General features: G+C 45.4%; 1 protein-coding gene across 3 annotated transcripts in view; it reads left to right on the top strand.

The window, feature by feature from the left end:
• Window positions 1-16,110, top strand: part of SYNRG (synergin gamma) — a 69,883-nt gene extending 53,773 nt beyond the window's left edge. For 2 of the 3 annotated variants that reach the window (XM_063296773.1, XM_063296761.1), the window contains 5 exons: window positions 915-1,011; window positions 3,170-3,318; window positions 7,653-7,763; window positions 9,465-9,500; window positions 11,176-16,110. In XM_063296773.1, coding sequence (XP_063152843.1) covers window positions 915-1,011; window positions 3,170-3,318; window positions 7,653-7,763; window positions 9,465-9,500; window positions 11,176-11,307 — 525 coding nt within the window. In that variant the 3' untranslated portion in view covers window positions 11,308-16,110. The remainder of the gene's footprint in view (window positions 1-914; window positions 1,012-3,169; window positions 3,319-7,652; window positions 7,764-9,464; window positions 9,501-11,175) is intronic. The other variant, XM_063296764.1, reaches the window with a different exon arrangement.
• Window positions 16,111-20,080: the final 3,970 nt, after the last annotated feature.

Raw genomic sequence — 20,080 nt, 5'->3', positions numbered from 1 at the left:
ATTTCTCACTCAAATTTGTACTAATGCCCATCCCCCCTCCCCAAAGAGGGACTCTAAGCGGTTATACTTGGAAGTCTGCTAAATGGGAATCTGTTATTTATATAGGGGTTCAGCAAGCTGCAAAATTAAGCCTGTACTGCAGGTGGAAAAACACCTCTGACTTCTACTCAAATGTTAGCCTATCTTTAACTCCAAGGATGGGCTACCAGATGTTGGCTGCACCTTCCCAGATGACCAGTAGATGGCAGCAAAGAGAGAAAATTTCAACTCTTTGTTAGTCATCTAGCAGTTTTCTGGATTTTTGCAGACCAGATGTGGTAACCCTATTTTTAGGCAGTTAGTATGCAAGGCTGCCCTATACTAAAGCATATGCTTTTCCATGTAGCCTAGTATTATCTAGTCTGGCAGAAGCTCTGCAGGATCTCACAGAGTTGTTTAGTTCTCAGAGATGCTGGGGGCAGATTATTCTTTCCTTCCTTATAACCTGATAAGCAACCTTGTTAACTACAATTCTTACAAAGCCTGTTTTTTTCCCCCCCAAGAAGGAAAGAGGCTGTCTGTGCACATACAAGGGGAGATTGCCAAGAGCAGCCTGGAAAAAGATATCGCTGTTTTAATAACTGGAAAGAAGATGCTTTGTACATGTTCTCCCACCTTCTAAAGCAGTGTTTCTCAACCTTGGCAACTTTAAGATGTGTGGACTTCAACTCCCAGAATTCCCCAGCCAGCATATGCTGGCAAGGGAATTCTGGGAGTTGAAGTCCACACATCTTAAAGTTGTCAAGGTTGAGAAACACTGTTCTAAAGCAATATCTTTGGAGAGGTTTGCACAGGCCTGCTTGGCATCCTCCACTCAAGCTTCCGTGGATGAAAAGTAAGCCAGAACCATGCTAAACGAACCTCTCTTTTGCTAGGTCATCAAGAAAGCAAATGACATCCTGAACGGAATCAGCAGTTCTTCTGTGTGCACTGAAGTCATCCAATCTGTGCAAGGCATGGAATATTTATTAGGTATAATTTTATTTGACTTCGTATCTCAGTAATACAAACAATTAACTTGAATTTAAAATGCCCAAGAATTTGTGGTGGGGGCTGGGGGAAGGGAGATGTGTCCTTATAGGCATAGATTTCTGGAGCAGTGACTACAGAAGCAATTTTCTTCCCATCTCTTTCAACCATCTCGCCCTTCCCAAAGTTATAGGCAAATTCTTGTCTTTCTTCCTACCTTCCTTTGAAATGTTGCTATTTCAAGCAAAACTGCTTTTGTAAACCATAAGTTTTAAAAAAAACACACACACATCAGTGACCTAACTCATCCAGGGTTGGATCCTCAAGTGGAATTCAAAGTCATCAAGATCTAGGTGATGGCAAAAACCTTTCTCTCTCTGAGACTCTGAAAACCTGTCTCCTGTCCAAGCAAATATTAAGGCTGTCAATGACACATTTAACAGGGTCATTGGGGTGGGGAGTAGACATTCTCTGTGAACAATCTGCCCCTGCCAACTGCTCCATGCAAATCGTACCAGAGATCTAAGAGACTCCCAAATGAACAGTTAACCAATGGGTTGATTGATTTCTTTCTCTTCCATATGATAGAGATGAAGTCCTAGGGAAGTCCTCCCTGCAAAAATGGTGCTTCTCTTGACCATCCATCTCTGTGGCTGTTTTTCACCACCATCACCACTATTTGTGGCCACCTAGGTTGAAAAGGAGGGAGGGAGAAAGGGTGGGACATCTTCCCAACCCTCTCGGTGTGATACCTACCCTGATTGTAACACTGGAGATTTTTTTTTAATCACTCTGGCAAAAAAGTGCCAGGAAGTAGGAAGGGAAGTACCCACCTCTACTCTCCTTTGGGTCTGCTGGGGGGAATGTAGAAATGGCCAATTCAGTGGTCTAGTGTGTGCTGCCAGTACATGGAACTGACGTAAGTATGGTGGATTGAGAGCCAGTGTGTTGCAATGGTTAAGATGTTGGACTACAACTAGGCTCAGGTAAATTCTGGCTTCTCTGGATTTTGAGCCAGTTCCACCCTCTCAACCAGAGAGCCAGTGTGGTGCAATGATGAAGATGTTGGACTAAGAGGGGGAAGGCCCAAGTTCTAGGCCCTGCTTAGCCATGGAAGCTCAACGGAGGACTTTGGGTTAGGCACTCTCTTAGCCCAGCCTACCTAAGGAGATAAAATCAAGGTGGCTTACATGGGGATAATTATTTTTTTAAAATCCCCGTATAAGCCACCATGAATGCTTGGAGGCAAGGTGGGATATATTAAGTACTTAGAAGAAGGGATGTCTAAGTCAGTTGTGTCCTGTGGACATGTGAATTGTTTGTTCTGTTAGAATGCAGTTTCTTGCAACTCTTATTTAGAGGTGGGCTTCAGGAGAACTTCCCACAGCAAACAAGGAGATACCTTTAAACTGTGGAGTGCCAAACCCATCAGAAGAGGGCCAGCCCTGTGTATATGCCCTAAAGAGGACACAAGGTTGAGGCAAAACATATTCTAGGCCAGAATTGAAATTTGCAGAGGGGACAGTGCTAGAATGCTGGTAGATTCCTCTTTGTCTTGGCCATGCCAAGATATTATACTTTTCTGTCTTCTGACTCTTTGCTGTAGCACTGTGTGCAAGCTTTTCTGGCTGAGATTCAATCTCAGCCTCAGCGTGGTCATCAGGGTTTCATTTGAAAAGTTGACACAGCAAGAACTAAATGTGATTAATATGCTGTATACAGCACTAAAATCAAGTTACATAATTGAAAGATAGTCAACGCAATTTGCTGCCATGCACTTAAGGATTGTTCCCCTTCAATGATACTGCAAATTACAATTCAGTGGCAAGTTTTGGACAGACCACTTTCCAGGTTTTGGCGGGGGGTGGCCTTTAGAGGCAACATGAGAAATTGATGCCTCTGCAAAGAGGGTGAACATATCGCACAGGTATGTACACACAAGTATATCAGTGAGGAATACAGATAGCACAGATTTCCAGTCTGCAAACTCCGTTTTTGTAAGAACAGGCTAATTTCAGCCCAGTTCTGCTTCAGTCAAAATGCCTTCCGAGATGACGCTGCAAACACTGTCTACATCTCATGTGTGTTTCACGTAACCCACCCACCCCTGCCCCTATGACCTCCTGGTATGACCCTCTGCTCTTCTTCAAATTCTTCACAGGGGTTGTTGAAGTTTATCGAGTCACCAAGCGAGTTGAGCTGGGTATCAAAGCAACAGCAGTCTGCAGTGAGAAGCTTCAGTTGCTACTGAAGGATATTGATAAAGTGTGGAACAACCTGATAGGATTTATGTCCCTTGCAGCGTTAACGGTAACGTGCTTTTGAACAACGGCCTCCTCTGCTACAGGAAGTGGGTGGGGCCAGGACACAAGTTGAATTTGGATTTAGTTTGCGTATCAGTTCATTAAGCTATTATGATTGCTGTCTGTGTGCAGGTGGCAGCATGTATCTGTGTGTGGCTAATTCCAGAAAGCTAAGTAGGGTTGGCCTTGGATAATGCTTGGATTGTTGTTGTTTATTCGTTCAGTCGCTTCCGACTCTTCGTGACTTCGTGGACCAGCCCACGCCAGAGCTTCCTGTCGGTCGTCAACACCCCCAGCTCCCCCAGGGACGAGTCCGTCACCTCTAGAATATCATCCATCCATCTTGCCCTTGGTCGGCCCCTCTTCCTTTTGCCTTCCACTCTCCCTAGCATCAGCATCTTCTCTAGGGTGTCCTGTCTTCTCATTATGTGGCTAAAGTATTTCAGTTTTGCCTTTAATATCATTCCCTCAAGTGAGCAGTCTGGCTTTATTTCCTGGAGTATGGACTGGTTTGATCTTCTTGCAGTCCAAGGCACTCTCAGGATTTTCCTCCAACACCACAGTTCCAAAGCATCCATCTTCCTTCTCTCAGCTTTCCTTATGGTCCAGCTCTCGCAGCCATATGTTACTACGGGGAACACCATTGCTTTAACTATGCGGACCTTTGTTGTCAGTGTGATGTCTCTGCTCTTCACTATTTTATCGAGATTTGTCATTGTTCTTCTCCCAAGGATTAAGCGTCTTCTGATTTCCTGACTGCAGTCAGCATCTACAGTAATCTTCGCACCTAGAAATACAAAGTCTTTCACTGCCTCTACATTTTCTCCCTCTATTTGCCAGTTATCAGTCGAGCTGGTTGCCATAATCTTGGTGTTTTTGAGGTTTAGCTGCAAGCCAGCTTTTGCACTTTCTTCTTTCACCTTCATCATAAGGCTCCTCAGTTCCTCTTCGCTTTCAGCCATCAAAGTGGTATCATCTGCATATCTGAGATTGTTAATGTTTCTTCCAGCGATTTTAACTCCAGCCTTGGTTTCCTCAAGCCCAGCATGTTGCATGATGTGTTCTGCGTACAAGTTGAACAGGTAGGGTGAGAGTATACAGCCCTGCCGTACTCCTTTCCCAATCTTAAACCAGTCCATTGTTCCGTGGTCTGTTCTTACTGTTGCTACTTGGTCATTATACAGATTCCTCAGGAGGCAGACAAGATGACTTGGTATCCCCATACCACTAAGAACTTGCCACAATTTGTTATGGTCCACACAGTCAAAGGCTTTAGAATAGTCAATAATGCTTGGATGGGACACCTCATTATCTAGACATAAAAGGCAGTGACAAATCCCTTCCCAAAGGTTGCCAAGAAAGCATCTGAACTTCTTCCAGCGACCAGGAATCCAGCTCAACTCAAGGGGGTCGTTTTAATACAATTTTTCCCCTCCTGTGTGCTAATTTTCCTTTTCTGTCACATTAAAAATTTGCAATTTGATGGCAACTTTTTAAGGGGTTCTTAGGATTTCAAGTGGAGCCAGTTTGGTGTAGTGATTAAGGCACCAGGCTAGAAACCGGGAGACCGTGAGTTCTAATCCTGAACAAAGCCAGCAGGGTGACCTTGGGCCAGTCACGCACTCCCAGCCCTAGGAAGAAGGAGGCAACAGCAAACCAGTTCTGAAGTATTGCCAAGAAAACTGCAGGCAGTCGCCCAGGAGTCAAAAACTGACTTGAAGGCGTGCGCGCACGCACGCATGCACGCGCACACACACACAGGATTTCAAAGGCTGCACACAGTCTTGATCCTGGTTAGGCAAATCCTAATTTGGACAAAAGTTAAGCATATGTGAACAGGTCATGGAGGCAGTTCTTGTATTCGACCTTTGTACTGAAGGCTCTTTAGCAGTGAATTGGTCCGGGACCTATAGAAGTTTTGCTCTTTAGGGGAAAAAAAATACACTCACGTACACTGAGACAGACTGAATGGAACAGGAAGTATTGGGCTGGACTTTACCTTGTTTTATCTTCTCCTTTTTTCTCGTTGCTTCACCTCATTTAAAGCCACCTCTGAAATGCCGCTCCTTGTTACAGGATGGGGAAATTCTCTGGATGGTCTGGAACCATCAACCACTGAGCTTCACGGGGTGATCCAGAGTATTCAAATACCCTTCCTCCAAAACTGGCTGTTCTTTATAAGCTGCTATGATGTCCCTTTCTGTGCTGTCTTTGTTCTCTTCTCAGCCTTTCCCAACTGAGTGTCTCAGTTACAGCTCCTGTCATGCTTAACTGTTGGCTCTGATGGCAAGGATGATAGAAATTACAGGCTGGAGCATTTGGATTTTGGTTTGGGAAATCTATTCCTCCAGTTTTTCCATTTTGATGTTCCCTACTGGGAAAGTTGGCTTTTTCAACTCACAATCACTTATGTCCTTTTTTTTTTTTTAATCCGATGAAACCTCATTTTAATGGACTGATTTGGAAGGACAGGGTGTCTGTTATTCATAAATGTTAAATATGAAAGTACATCCTTTATGTTGTGACACTGAGCAAATTGCATATATCATTGGGGAAATTGGACCTGCTGTGTGCAGAGTCTGGTATATTGTCCAGTAAACTGAGGTTTCAGTGTACTATTCCAGGCAGTCCCTGGATTATACAAGGGTTTCATTCCAGGAATCCCTGCCATAAGCTAGTTTTCATGCAGGTCAGGTGGCATGTTGCACACACATGCAAGCCAATAACTGACATTTTTGCAACCCTGTAGTTTGTGTCAGACTTCTGTAAGTTAAGACTTTTGTAACCTAAGGACTGCCTGCACATACGAAAGGAAAAGGAAAAAAACCCACAAAAGCATGCATCACTTATATAATTAAAAAAAACCTTAACCCTACATATCTATCTTAATGCACAATTAAATTAATATTTAAGTCAATTCACCAAGCAATTAAAAAAATATAGGGAGAGAATAAAATATACCATGGTGAAAGGTCCCTTGTGCAAGTACCGAGTCATGTCTGACCCTTTGGGAGGACGCCACTTCCATGACGTTTTCTTGGCAGACTGTAGCAGGGTGGTTTGCCATTGCCTTCCCCAGTCGTCATTTTCCCCAGCAAGCCGGGTACTCATTTTACCGACCTCGGAAGGATGGAAGGCTGAGTCAACCTGAGCCGGCTACCTGAGAATCCGGCTTCCGCTGGGATCGAACTCGGGTCAGGGGGAGAGTTTCGTTGCAATACTGCCGCCTACCACTCTGTGCCACACAAATGGGACTCTTGGCAGCCATGTGTGTTCTAATACAGAAAGACAGGTGAACAGTTCAGGCTGTTGTACATTTGAAAGAGTGTTTGTGTCCTTGCAATTTTCTCATACCGGCTTTTTAGGCCAGAAAAGCACCCAGTATCCATTTCTTCTGTGAGTTTTAAAATTCTTGAGGTATATAATTCCAAGGAATATAAGCATTGCCCAAAACCAGGAATGGGATTAATATGCAAACCACGTTCTGTCCAAATGGAACGCTGTATGGTGCCTAAGCACATTGCATGAATCAGTGCTAGAGATACATATGTTCTTAAATCTTTGCCTAGATACGACAGCTCCTCCCCCCCGAAAACAGTCATTGGAGCTTCAGTTGACTTTTTTTTTTTCGCAAATGAGGAGAAGTCAGTTTGTAAATGTTCGTGCATATCTTTTTTTATTAAAATACATATTACATAAGAAGGGGCTGAGCAATTTACTGAATATTCATGAGTGGGGGCACAGTTGGGTCTGAATGTTTGACAGAATATTTGTGGCAGTTCTGTTTAGGCATTGTGTAACAGCTATTGACAGGCACTTTCCTCTATTAATTTCCTTGGTAAAATCAAATCTTTCTTGAGCCAAGATTGACTCCCAGTGCCCGTGTGAATACATCTTTGGATTTTGTTGGCAACAGTACAGAAGTGGCCTGGAATGGGGATTTTCTTGTGCTCTCCCATCCAAATACTAACCATGAGGCTATAGGTTTATTAAATACATTTTTAAAAAGCCAAATCCAACCTCCTTTTTTTGCGGTCATCATAAAAGATCAACCATTGGGTCACACCTTGGCTGTGACCATTAATTTCCTTAATTCACATCCTGTGAAATTACCATCCCATGAAGGAATGAAGCTCAGAGGAAGACCTTCTGCTTTATATGCAGGTCTCTGTAGGACGAATCTTGGCAGCTCAAGGGAGAAAGAGCAAGTTATGAGAAGGCCCTCTTTCTGTTTGAGATCCTGCTTCCAGGCAGAAGAGGCTATACTGGACTAAAAAGTTGTTTGGCTGTTTTCATTGTTCCTCTGAGAAACATTAATGGTTTTCCTCCTTCCCCCTGCAGCCTGATGAAAACTCACTGGATTTCTCCTCCTGTATGCTTCGCCCAGGAATTAAAAATGCTCAGGAACTGGCTTGCGGGGTGTGCCTCTTAAATGTAAACTCTAGAAGCAAGGCAAGTAGAGTGGCCATTTTTGTCTCTTCTTCTCCCCACCTCCACCCCCTACCCCAATCTCTCTTTAAATTTTGCTGTCTTGAGTTTGTTTTCTCTCTCTCTCTCTGTTTACTATACTCATTTTGAAAGAGATTGAACTGTACACTCATGGACTGCATTCACACAACCTGCTTAGACGTTTAAGTAAGTAAGTAAATAAATAAATAAACCACAACACTGGTTCTGGACTTAACCAGTTTTGAGGGTTTGCACAGTACAATAAACTGAATTAACCAGATGTTCAGGCTAAGCCCCCCAAAATGTAACCAAGTGTTTCACTAACCAAGAGGAACAGTTTGTGTGAATGCAGCCACTAGTTTTGTAACTGACAGGTTGTGTAAACTCAGCCAGAGAATCATAAAGAGTTGGAAGGCGCCCTTGAGGCCATCAAGCGTGGTGATGGTGGTGATGATGATGGAATCCAAACGAAAGTATCCCCAACATGGGAGTCCAGCCTCTGCTTGAATGTATATGGAGAAGGGGAGCACACCATACCTCTGGGTCACTGGTTCCACTATCAAACTTCTCTTACTCTCAGCAAGTTTTTCCTGACATTCATCAGAATTTGCCTTTCTGTAACTTAAATCCATTATCCCATGTCCTTCACTCTGGAAAAACAGAAAGCAGGCCTTTTCTGAATGACACTCCTGTAGGACGTGCAAGTCCATTCTCTCAGTGGTCATTTCTTAAAGCTGAACAGATCTAGTTTAGTTCTAGGGATTTACAAAGGGTTCTGTGCCCCAAACAGCTGGCTTGGGGTGGTCTATGCACAAACCAAAATATGCATGCTTTGGATGTTTGGGTTCCGTTACAGGTCAAAATGTGGCATTCAGAGCTGAAGTGGTTTGTGGGGAGGCAGAAGAGTGACAAAACCCAGGGCTGGCAGAAGAGGGAAAGCACTGGGAAGATAATTGTTTTTACTTACGTTAATTATTTTATTGTTTTAATTGGCTTTATATTCCATTTTAATAGCTGGTTTTATTGTACGCTGCCCAGAGTCCCCTTGTGTGAGATGGGCAGCCGTATAAATTTGAAAAAATAAAATAAAATAAAAGGAATGGTGAGAAATGCCATTCTGGAAGCTTGTTTGGCAAATCCTGATGAGACCGTCACAGTAAGGAGAAGGTAGACAGACCAGGATGGTGGCAAGATCAAGGTAGTGGGCAGGCTGGTGAGATCTGCTGCTCTGGGATATTAGCAGTGGCAAAGAAAGAAGGGAACGCAAAGCCCAGGGAATGTGTGTGATGGGCAGTCTGCCACGGACAAGGGCCGTGCCCTGTCCTATAAAAATCATTCTGGGATCCCTCCCGATTTTGTTGCAACCAAAAGCTGGAGCAACCAGAACATCCGAAGTGTGGCTTCTGCCAAACCATGACAGATCGGGAACAGTTTGGCAGAACTTTGGAATATGGAGGATAAAGCTGACATCCATGGAATTTAGTTTTAAAAAAATTGCCTAGATTTGGCTTAGCATGTCCGCTTAGCATGGCAAGACGAAAGGCGGGATAGGTTGGCAATCCCCAAATCTTGACTGCCAGCAGAGTGAAGGGTCACAGTGTGGAGCAGAGAACCCTTAAAGAATTTGCCAGTCAGCTCCTATGTTTTGGCTATGGTGTTGCTGACTTTTTTTTTTTTTTTTTTTGGTTTTGACATTGTTTTCAGAAAGAAGAAATGCCTCTGGAAGAACAGCCTAGAGAAGTACGAATTCATAAACCCTGTCTGGTTTTTCCTCCCCAACCCTCCACCCCCCCTTTTTTTAACTGTCTGCCCAAAGCAAGATGTTGGCATAGCTTTGGGCCATTGCTCTCCAACCATAACCTCTGTGACCTTCTCACTAACCTTTTGATTTTAATCAACTAACGTAGCGCCACCCAAGCCAGAGCACCTTCTTCCTCTTGGTCTTGTCAGCATGCTGGTTGCTTTGTGAGTTGCTTGTTTTGTGCTGGTGTCTCTTGTGCGGTGACCGTTGAGTTACTAGATCTGTAGCCTGCGTTATTGATTCTTGTGGGTCTGTTAGGGAATTCCTGAGCTTCGTGGTGCCTCCTTAATGCCCAGAGAGGGGTGGGTAGAACTTTTTACTCTTCTTTCCATGGGGGGGGGGGATGCTTTTCTTCTTTAAAAATCTTAATTCTCAGTGCCTTGTTCTTGCACTATTTCAATTGCCATTTATTGCCTAAGCTTGCTGTTGTAGGGCATAACATTGGTTACAGAGCATATAGGCCAAAAAAGCAAATAGCATCCATTTCAGAAGCACAAGAATAGTAATGATGAGTCAAGACATCTAGTTAAAGGTCCCTTAATTTTGCAGGGTTTTTTTTCTTTCTGTTTTTAACCCTCATTGGTCAGTTAAATATTTCCTGCCAGTGGGGAAGGGGAGTATTTGGTCCAACCTCAAAATGGGACATCCTGTTTTTAGTTTTATTTTAGAGAACCATATAATGGAAAAATTGGAGGGATCCTGGAGAACATGTAGTCTAACCTTCTGCCCAATGCAGGAATCCAGTAGGACATTATCCTAATAGATGGCCGTCTAGCCTCTGTTTAAACACTTCCAGAGAAGGTGTTTGAGCATCATTTTGTTTATAGGCTTTTACCTGTACGAACCTGCATCACAGACATCTCTCACATATTCACACACACATACGCACACATTTTAAAGACACCTGTTGGCTGATTAAAACGGGGTCATCATGAATTTTGGCATGGATTTTTCAACAACACAACCTGATCAGTTCAAGCACTATAATTCTACTAGGAACTAGTTTGATACCTGAACATGCTTATTCACCTCACCCTGAGACATTCCACCAGTTTTCCTGGTCTTTTTCCATTTTGGCAGATGATAGGTAACTGGGCAATCAATAATAATAACCAGCTGTTGTCTGGATTATGAGAGTACACCTTGCATGATAGACCAGTCAGCAAGTCTGAAATTGTGTGTAGAAGGCCTAAGAAATGGAAAGAACATTGCCTGACACTGAGAAACCAAAAAGATTGCAGGGCAGTCATCAGACTTTACCAGGGTGAGTCACCAAGATGGACCTCCAGGTGAGCTTACCTCACCTCACCTGGCAAGGAATACCTTCAAATCTGCAGTAGACCTCTTTGTCTTCCCAGTTTTATTTGGTAGAGAATCTCTGGATTCAACTTAGATTACATGCCATTGAAATTCGGGGCCATACTTGGTGGGCTTCATCCCTGAGTGGTTCATTTAGGTTAGACCCTTGCTCAAGAGCACCTTGAGAGAAGTTGGAGTTCTGAAAGCACGTATGGTGCCCATAAGTAGTCGGCCCTTCCTCCCTTTGAGGTCAGTGAGCCCAAAAAGTGCCACAAGGTATTTCTCACACTGTGTTCTCGTTTTCCTTCTCTCTAGGCCTTTAACTCTGAAACGGACAGCTTCAAGCTTGCTTATGGAGGGCATCAGTACCACGCCAGCTGTGCTAACTTCTGGATCAACTGCGTGGAGCCCAAACCTCCTGGCCTACTGTTGCCTGACCTCCTTTAAGCAGACTGTTCTTGCCCGGCCTTTGGTCTTAATAGGGGAGCAATACGCTGGAGCGGGGCACTGGGGGAACTTGAGAAGCAAATGTGAAACTGTGCTTCAGGTGCTCAGGGTGCTTCTAAAATGTTCATCCTAGGCTAGCTATTCTCTTGTAAAGGGTGAAGCCACTGTTTTTTTTTTAATCTGCAAGAGCCTCACAAAGACATTGGCCAGGATTTGGAGACAGACTCTGACTTTTTGGGTGATTTTGCACTAAGGCACAAGGTCTTCTTGAGCGGAACCAGACCCACACTGTCTTTCAGGTGTGGCAAAGCACTGATTCTTTTTGCTAAAGCTAGTGGTATTTTCCTCAAAGGAGTGACTTCTGTCTCAAATATCGCAAGGCCTGAAAGAGCGAGGTTTCATTTGCTTTTTAGCACGCACGCCCTTTTAAAACCGAAATAGCTCTGGTGGCTTTTCCTTATTTTTCTCCTGAAAAGGAACTCTCAACTTTGTAGGGTTCCTAAAGAGCCCACTGATCATTTCTTGATCGGGATTATCCCTGCTAAAGAAATTCTCTGGAATAGATGGATATATCTGTTTTCTCCCTCTCTCTCTCTCTCTCTCTCACACACACACACACACACCCTTGCATCCCCATGTGTACCAGCCTCCCCCCCCACCACCACCCCTGCCTTGCCTTGCCACATGAACAAGATCCCCAGTTGGGTGGAGAGATCCAGTCACGCTTGACTTCTGTCCTTAACTCTTTTTCAGAACTATTGTTCACTTTTTTTGTGGGGCCCAGCCACGGAAGTGCCGTGGCACCTTAAAACCAGCTTACATTTATTACAGTGCAGGCCCTTCTGTTGGCCTGTGGTCCCTCATTGTTTTCCAGTAGGAAAAGCGCAGGTAGGAAGCGGTGATGGAGGGAGGGGAGAATCACCTAGTGTGCAGTCGCATGTTCTCTTAGATGGCATTAATACTGTACAGGATTGTTAGTTGCCAAACGGGATTGGCAGAGACATTCTGCAGACCTGTTGTGGAAACGCTTTTCACGCATCCTCAGGCTGTGGAGGGGCGGGGAATCCTCTTTGCCCCACTTCCAGGCCAAAGTTGATATTTTGGTCGCCGCCTCGGCAGGACGATGATCTGCAGCGAAGCAAAACACCGCTGCCTGTTTCCCTCTTTCCTACTTCCAGCCGTGGCGCTGAAATTGAACGGGGCCTTTTTAAAAATCAGGTTTAATGAAGCAAGAGTCATAATTATAACTCTGAACCATGACTCATCTCCCCTGTTTAGAAACTGGCTTACAGGTTGATAATGCTTTGATCGGTGGGGTGGGGGTGGGGAGGGGTCGGTCAGAGATAAGCTTTGCATCTTTTTCTCCGCTGTCTGACGTTCAGCCATAGCTGGCAAGCAGATGGTGTTCTCTGTTGACCCGAAATACGCAACGGCCCAGCCGTTAACCCCGGCTCCCACCGCTCGCCACTCTGATGACTTTCCTCTTCCCTCCGGGAGAGTTTGTTTCTGTGCAGAAGGCTTTGAAAGAGCCTCTCCCGGCCTCCGAGGGCTGCCTTTGCCCCACTTTGGCCAACGTGAGAATCAGACCTGCAGAAACCGCCCCGGTGTTGTCGGGGCCTGGCGGCCAGGGGTCGGCCAAGCCCAGGTCTTTCCCAGCGCGGTGCTTCAGAGCTGAGGAAAGGCCTGGCAATCAAGGATCTTCCCCCACCCGGCACCCAAGCTAAAAAAAAAACAAACAGGAAAAGGTCAAATGAATTTTTGGCAGGGGGAGATTGCAGCATGGGATTTTGACTCCTGTGGAGTAAGGAGCATTTGAGTTGCTCTTTTCTTTTTCTTTTTAAGGAGGTGCCCCCACCGTAAGCCGATCAAGAATCACTCTCTCGAGTTCACTTCCACGTGGTTGGGTCTTACCTGGGTCTGGCGAGGCGTGGTTGGAGAGGGGTTCTCTCAGCCCCTTCGGGGTACATTCAGACAACACACATGCTCCTCGGTTGGCACGGGGTCCCCCTCCTGTGGGGGCTTTCACCGCATCTCCCAAAGCCAAAGGAGAACGTGCTTATGTGTAATGAAGCTCTGGCCACGGGGCCCGTGTAGCTGCTCGCCCACGAGTGGGTGGCCCTGGTTCTCCTAAGATCCCACGACTGAGTTTTCTTTCGCTTTGCTCAGTTCCTGCAGCGTGTGACCTATTTCTCTTTATGTAGACCCAAAACTGTTAAGCCCCTGCAGCATTTGAAAGCAAATCTCCCCCCAAATGGGCCTAAAATTTCATCCCTAAGCCCCTCCCCTCAAGGATGGGACTACATCCCCACCATATCCCTAGCAGCCCTTGGAGACTGGAAATTATTATACTGGCCAGAATGGAATGTCCACCCTTCTAATCAAGTGGGGTGGCTCAGATTCTCCCTTGGTGCTGTAGCACAAACAGTACTCGCCTCTTGGAAATTTCTCACATCAGAGCCAACGTCCTTCCCTCCCTCCCTCCCTCCCCCAAAAATTCACTACTTCCCAACAGGTTCACCCAGGTAGCAAAGTTTGGCTCTTCACCACCGAGGTTCCTGTGGGGAAATTGTGAAGTGTGTTGGCAGATCCAACCAGCATATATCCTGGGCAGGAAAATAAGCTCCAGGCTTGCTGAAAGGGGCCAATTTGCAGCTAGCGGGAAAAGGAGGGACTGCAATAAACACGCTCTTCCAGAAGAGCGTTCACGTGTGTAATGGAGAAAAGCTGAAGCCGTTTTAGCTGCGGCTGGGACAGTCACAGAAGGCTGCTCCAAGTTGCTCCTCGACTTCTTACACAGATCTTTTCTCTAGGTCAGTGTTCTTCCAACGTGGCCGCTTTAAGATGTGTGGACCGACTCCCAGAATTCCCCAGCCAGCCACGGGGAATTCTTGGAGTTGAAGTCCACACATCTTAAAGCGGCCACGTTGGAAGAACACTGCTCCAAGGCATTGTTTGCATTGGGAGCGGCGGAGAGGGCAAAGGGACTTGGGGTGCTCCAGTTGGATTACAGGCACATTTATTGAACTGTGACTGTGAAGACCCCAGACAGGTAACAGGAAGTCAGGGTTACTAGCATAGCAAAAGATCTCCCAGAGAAAAGCAAGCATGAAAGAAAAGAGGTGGGAAAGATGACAAAACAAGAAAACTCTCTCGCTTTGTGGGGATTGTGCATGTGTGCGCACACGCACGCGCACACACGTTGCACTGGGCCAGGCTACTAACGCGGCCTTCCTCATTCAGCCCTCCGCCCCCGTGTCCTTGGAAACTGTATCCAAGGTTACGGTATTTTCTCAGACCTCATTATGTTCTCTTCTTGCTTCAAGTCCAGGTTTGCAACTGGGAGAAGGGTGGTTTGGTTCGTTTGTGGGGTTTTTTTTTAAACCCAGGGTCTGTTTTTTGTACTTCTACAGAAATCATTTTGCTTAAACCCACACAGCCCTCTACTTTGGGGGGAAGGCAGAAGGCCCTGTCGGTACGTGGTGAACGGTTGTTTCTTTTTTCAGGCTGCCACGTATCTTCCGCGCCGTCTGTAGCCGGCCAGTCTTTCCAATCCGGATCTAAACTGCGGCTACCCTTTGCACCCATTCTCAAGGGGGACTTCAGCACCGCTCTTCCCCAATTTCCTTGACTCGGTACGAACCCCAGCCTAATTCCTTACGGCTGTGCCTTGAAAACACTGGAGTCAGACGTGCTTGTTGTGACCTAATTTTGAGGGCGGGGGGGGGGGAACAAGCCACTTTTAAGCCTTGGATCCATTCCTGGGATAAAAGCACAAGCGTCATGTTGGACCAATGGGCTCCCTCCGTCCAAACCGTGAAGGACAGGAAGGGGGTGCCGAACCCTGATGGCCTGCAGCCCGCCTGAGAGGGCCAGCTGCTTGGGAGCCAACGCATTTCCCATGCCTTGTGAGTGCTGGAGGGGGCTGCGCGTCATCTGTGCAGAGCCCGACGCCAAGCAGGCCTTCCAGAGGGGCCTCAGGCTCTTCCATAGTAGACTTCCTTCCACTTCTGCTGTAGAAGTGGGAGAAGGCAGCCCGACAGGGACGTCGTCGCCTGACCCTCCTGGAAAAACAGCTGAAGTTTTCTGCGTTTAAGTCCGTGCCATTTGGAGCTGCGCTCACGGAAGGCTCATGTATCTCCCCATTGGGTTGATCCCCTATTTTCTCATACGTTTTGAGATTTGCAACACGGTGGGAAATAGTTTGAGCCAGAAGAGGGGAATTAACGCTTCCTTGGCCAGCCTTGTGGCAAATACAGAATGGCAAAAGAGATGAGAAACCTCAAACTCCATGTATGTCCAGTTCTATTCATTGCGTGCAAACAGCATACGCTATAGAATTGTGTAGACTATAGACTCAGATGGATGCCACTCCACCTTCCCTAAAGCAAAACGAAATAAAGCTGCTATTTGTGTTTGACTTGTATAGGCCCTAGGTTCCCTGCTCTGTTGTTTAATTTTCTCTTTTGAGATTTTTTTTTTTTAAAGGGCCACTTGCTTGAAAACAGCTGCTGTATCTCAAGCAAACTCTTTTTAACACGTCTGATCCTTTGGTAGCCTCCAAAATGGTGTTTGTGGTTAGCATGACTGTATTGTAATGTCTTGCTTGACTTTGCTATGCGGTGGTGTTGATACTTTTAAAAACTGAGAATGATCGTTTTATTTATAACTATTTATATATACATGCAGAGACACATATATAAATAAAATACACAGAGAGAGAGAAATACACTTTCCTTCATGACCTATATTCTCTATTGATTTCTGTTAAGTTTTCAAACCCTCAATAAAGTGCTGTTTCCTCTCTCCTCCTCCTCGTTTCTTCTCAACGGTTGGTGAGCTGCTGGAAGAGAGGTAGATGGTGGTCCTTAGCCAAACAAAACCCCCTTGGATGAAGACCATGTGCATCTTCAATACCAGGTGGTGGAATCAGATGACCAGAGAAAGCTTGTTCTTCTCTGTAACTTTCTAGAGCAGGGGTCTCCGGCCATAGAGTCACAGGCAGCATCCAACTTGATTTTTGTGGCCCACAGCAATGCTTAAAGTCAGTTTGGTGTAGTGGTTAAAGCACCAGGCCAGAAACCAGGAGAAGGTGACTTCTCATATGAAGAACCTAGGTATGAAGCCAGCTGGGTAACCTTGGACCAGTCACTCCCACTGAGCTCTAGGAGGAAGGCAAGGGCAAACCATTTCCACAAGTCTTGCCAAGATAGCTGCAGGGACTATTCTGATGTGATGGTACGTGGGAATGACCTTGAGGGAAGAGATGCTGCTTGGGGAATGATCAGATAAAAGAGGGAGGAGCCCACAGCAGTTTAACAGAGAAAGAAACTTAGGAAGGATCCACCTTAATTGATCAGGCTGTAAAAAGAGACAGGACATTTGTACTTTCAGACTTACGAGATTCTCTTAATGTAGCCTTACAACAAAGTAGAATTAGCCCATCTGGTCGTGTTTCCCATCTGGTTACCTGGGAGGGCTGACATCCAGGCAGTCACCAGGAGTGAAGACTGCATGTAATCACATAATAACCTTAGCAGACACTGAAGGTGCTGCCCAGCATGGCTTTGGCACTAAGGCACAAGGAACGGATGGTAGGAAGGGATCCATAAGGAGGAATGGTCTGACAGTGATGGCCTCCCACCTCATCTTAGCCTGACTCAGTGGTCGTCAGCAGGACCTGGTCAACCAGGCCAGGCAGACAGCTGGAACTGCCCATGAGAAGCAAGGAGCAGGTGGCAGAAGAGGAGGGTCACGCCTGGACACCACACCTTGAGAGTCTCTGCCGGGCATGGGAAAGACCATGAGGGAGGAAACGAGTAAGATCTTTGCTAGGCAGAAGAAGGAAAAATGGAGAGAAAGAAAAAAGAGAGGCATTTTCCTATACAAAGAAAGAAAAAGGAAATGAAACAATAAAAAGACGTGAAATATCACTGCCCAGCAGGGAGAGAGAAGAAAGGAAAACAGTATGGGATGGATTTCCTGAATTATATTCTAGATACAGTGTTGAAAACAGTTACTTATCAACCCAATGATAAAAATATTGGTGTTCTGGTTAATGAAAAATGCTGTCCGCTGGAAACGGGTCAGTTCCACAAGTTTTGCAGTGAACTTTCCTTTGTATTTAATCCATTTATGTTTAATGGCATACCATGATCCTCTCTGTTTTCCATCATTTTTGATGCCCTCAAGACTTTTGCATTAGTATATGCAAAGGCTTCAGGGTTGTGGCTCTTATGCAGTATTTGTGACTGAGTTTGACATCTGCCCTAGAGCGCCCTTGACTTCTTGCTGGAAGTCAAAACTGGACAAAAAAAACCCTGTTAATCTGATGCACCTGGGTCTTGGATTTTCCTTTTTTTTTTTCCACCTGCAGCCAAACCACAAGGGCCCTGTTTCTCCCAAGCACCAGTTCATGGAGGGGTGGTCAACAATTGATCAGCACTTGCACAAGTAGCATTAAAATCCATGCACGGCCCAAAGTTGCCATGCTGCAGTTGGACGGAACATCACCACTCATGTCCCTTTTTTTTTTTTTAACAATGCCACAACATTTGTGTCGCCATTTCCTACAGCTCTTAGCAACCTGTGCAAAAGACAGCTTGAAGGGGTCAGCTTCCTCACTGCATCCTGTAGCTGCACATTCAGAGATTCTTATTTGGAATCTGCAAACAGCTATGTGTAAATAGTAAGTGTGCGTTCAAATCTGCAGAAAGCTGCCAGATTTCACTTTGTGCCAGCACGTTCACTGAAACGTGCAATTATTCTTGGGGTATCAAAACTTTTGTAGGCAACTGGAAGGTTGAGTTCCTGGTGCCAGCTGTCCCTGCCCCAGCCAGCATCCTCTATTCCCAGGCTTATGTGACATCATTCATAAGCACTAGAAACTTGTTCCTCAAAAATTGAATTACAAGAAACTGTCACAGATCCAGCATAGAATTGCAAAAACCTAAGCTTAGTCACACCAAAGCTCTGTACTTGCTTATTTATTTACACTACCTTGGAAGTTACAAGCAGTCTCTAAGCCAGTGTTTCTCAACCTTAGCAACTTTAAGACGTCTGGACTTCAACTCCCAGAATTCCCCAGCCAGCTTGGCTGGCTGGGGAATTCTGGGAGTTGAAGTCCAGACGTCTTAAAGTTGCTAAGGTTGCAAAATGCAGCTGTCAGCAAAACAAATGCTCCTTTGGAGCTTTCATCAACTCTCACTCATTTCAGCCTGCAAGCTTTGATCTGCAATATTAGAGATAAAAACAGGTTGGGCAGACTATAATACAGACTCAGGAGGGCCTTTCAGCGTCACAGCTGGCACTGCCCAAGTGTTGACAACAGTGGGCAGCAATGGAGGAACAGGAGTGTGCGAAGGCAACATGAAGAATCATTTGGAATTCGAGTGCCCTTCCTCAGCAGGCGGCTTCGCTCAAGCACAATTACCAAGGGTGTTGCAAATGTGGCAGCTGCATCCGCACGACATGCTGAACTGGGTGAGTGTTCATCTTGGGTAGTTGTTTTTCCACTTAGTTGTGTGAATCCAGCTTGTTTGGTTTGTTTATTGTTCAATCTATCGCACAAATCCAGAAAAGCAAATCCATTTAGTTCCCGGGATAGGTTTTTGAAAGAACACGGTCAATCTCTGCTCTTAACGGTGCCCAACGCAAGTACTGTTGTCCCTCCCAAGCATATAAAAAAGGTAGTGGTTGTTTCCAGTCAAGCAAGGATAGGTAGGTTTTGCCTGGATACAAATGTCTTGGCACACCCCTCCTGGGCATCTTGTTTTGTCTGACTTCAATTTTTAACATTTTTTAATTAGGAATAATTTAATAATTATTAAATTTAAGTCCAAGTTCTAATCCTTGATCAGCCACAGAAGCTCCCTGGGGGTCTTTGAGCCAGTCCCTCCCCGCAACTCCAGAGCCAGGATAGTGTAGTGGTGAAGTGGGGAGTGGGGAGACCCAGGTTCTGGTCCCTCCTCAGCCATGAAAGTTCCCTGGAATTTCCCTCTTTCTCAACCAACTTCCCTGAGAGGGGGCGGAGCACTGTATATATTTCCTTGTATTCCATACATTTATATGGAATATAAAATCAATAAAGTTGGAAGTCAAACTCTTCCCTTGGCAGTATCTTTGTTTCCCAGCAAGTGCCTGAGCTCCACAAGGACCTCATAGCCCCTTTTGGAAGATAAGACTGGTGGAGAATTTGTAGGGAGATGTTCCTATCAGCCCAGAAGGAAAGGTCAAGGCTGTTGGAATTATCAGAGGTCAACTCAGCATTGTCTCAGAAGCATAAGGGGGTCTCTCTAGCAAACACATCTCTATTGTGCTTGTGGGTTGTCACATGGGTCACCTGATTTCCACTTCCTCCTCCTCCTTGGGCTTGGGGATTAACAATCTCCATTACTCTTCTGGCAGACTTGCAAGCAGGAGCTGCTGCAGGAATGCAGCCCTCCCCCTACCATCTTGCTTGCACGCAGACTCTCTATTCCACATAGAAAGTGTCTGCAAAGAACCAGTGATGATTAAGTGCTTTCTACTATGAATCTACCTGTATCCAGGTCTACTGAATAAAAGTAAGCTATCTCTATTTTTCTTCATCTAACTACAGTGTGAAGACTGAATTTATTTCTGAACGTAATTAAGCTGAATGTGCAAGTTCTCTTTTGGTTCACGCTTCTACTCTGCAAGATTGCTGTTTGCTGCTTGGAGTTCTTTTATTAACCTTTAAAAACTCCATCAAAGGCAACCTGCTTATGTTTGCAAGCATGGCTAACTTCTGATCTAT

Source organism: Candoia aspera, chromosome 1 (genome assembly GCF_035149785.1).
Source record: "Candoia aspera isolate rCanAsp1 chromosome 1, rCanAsp1.hap2, whole genome shotgun sequence".
NCBI classification, from domain to species: Eukaryota; Metazoa; Chordata; class Lepidosauria; order Squamata; family Boidae; genus Candoia; species Candoia aspera.
The sequence above is the reverse complement of the archived record's forward strand: the minus strand, read 5'-3'. Positions and strand labels throughout refer to the sequence as shown.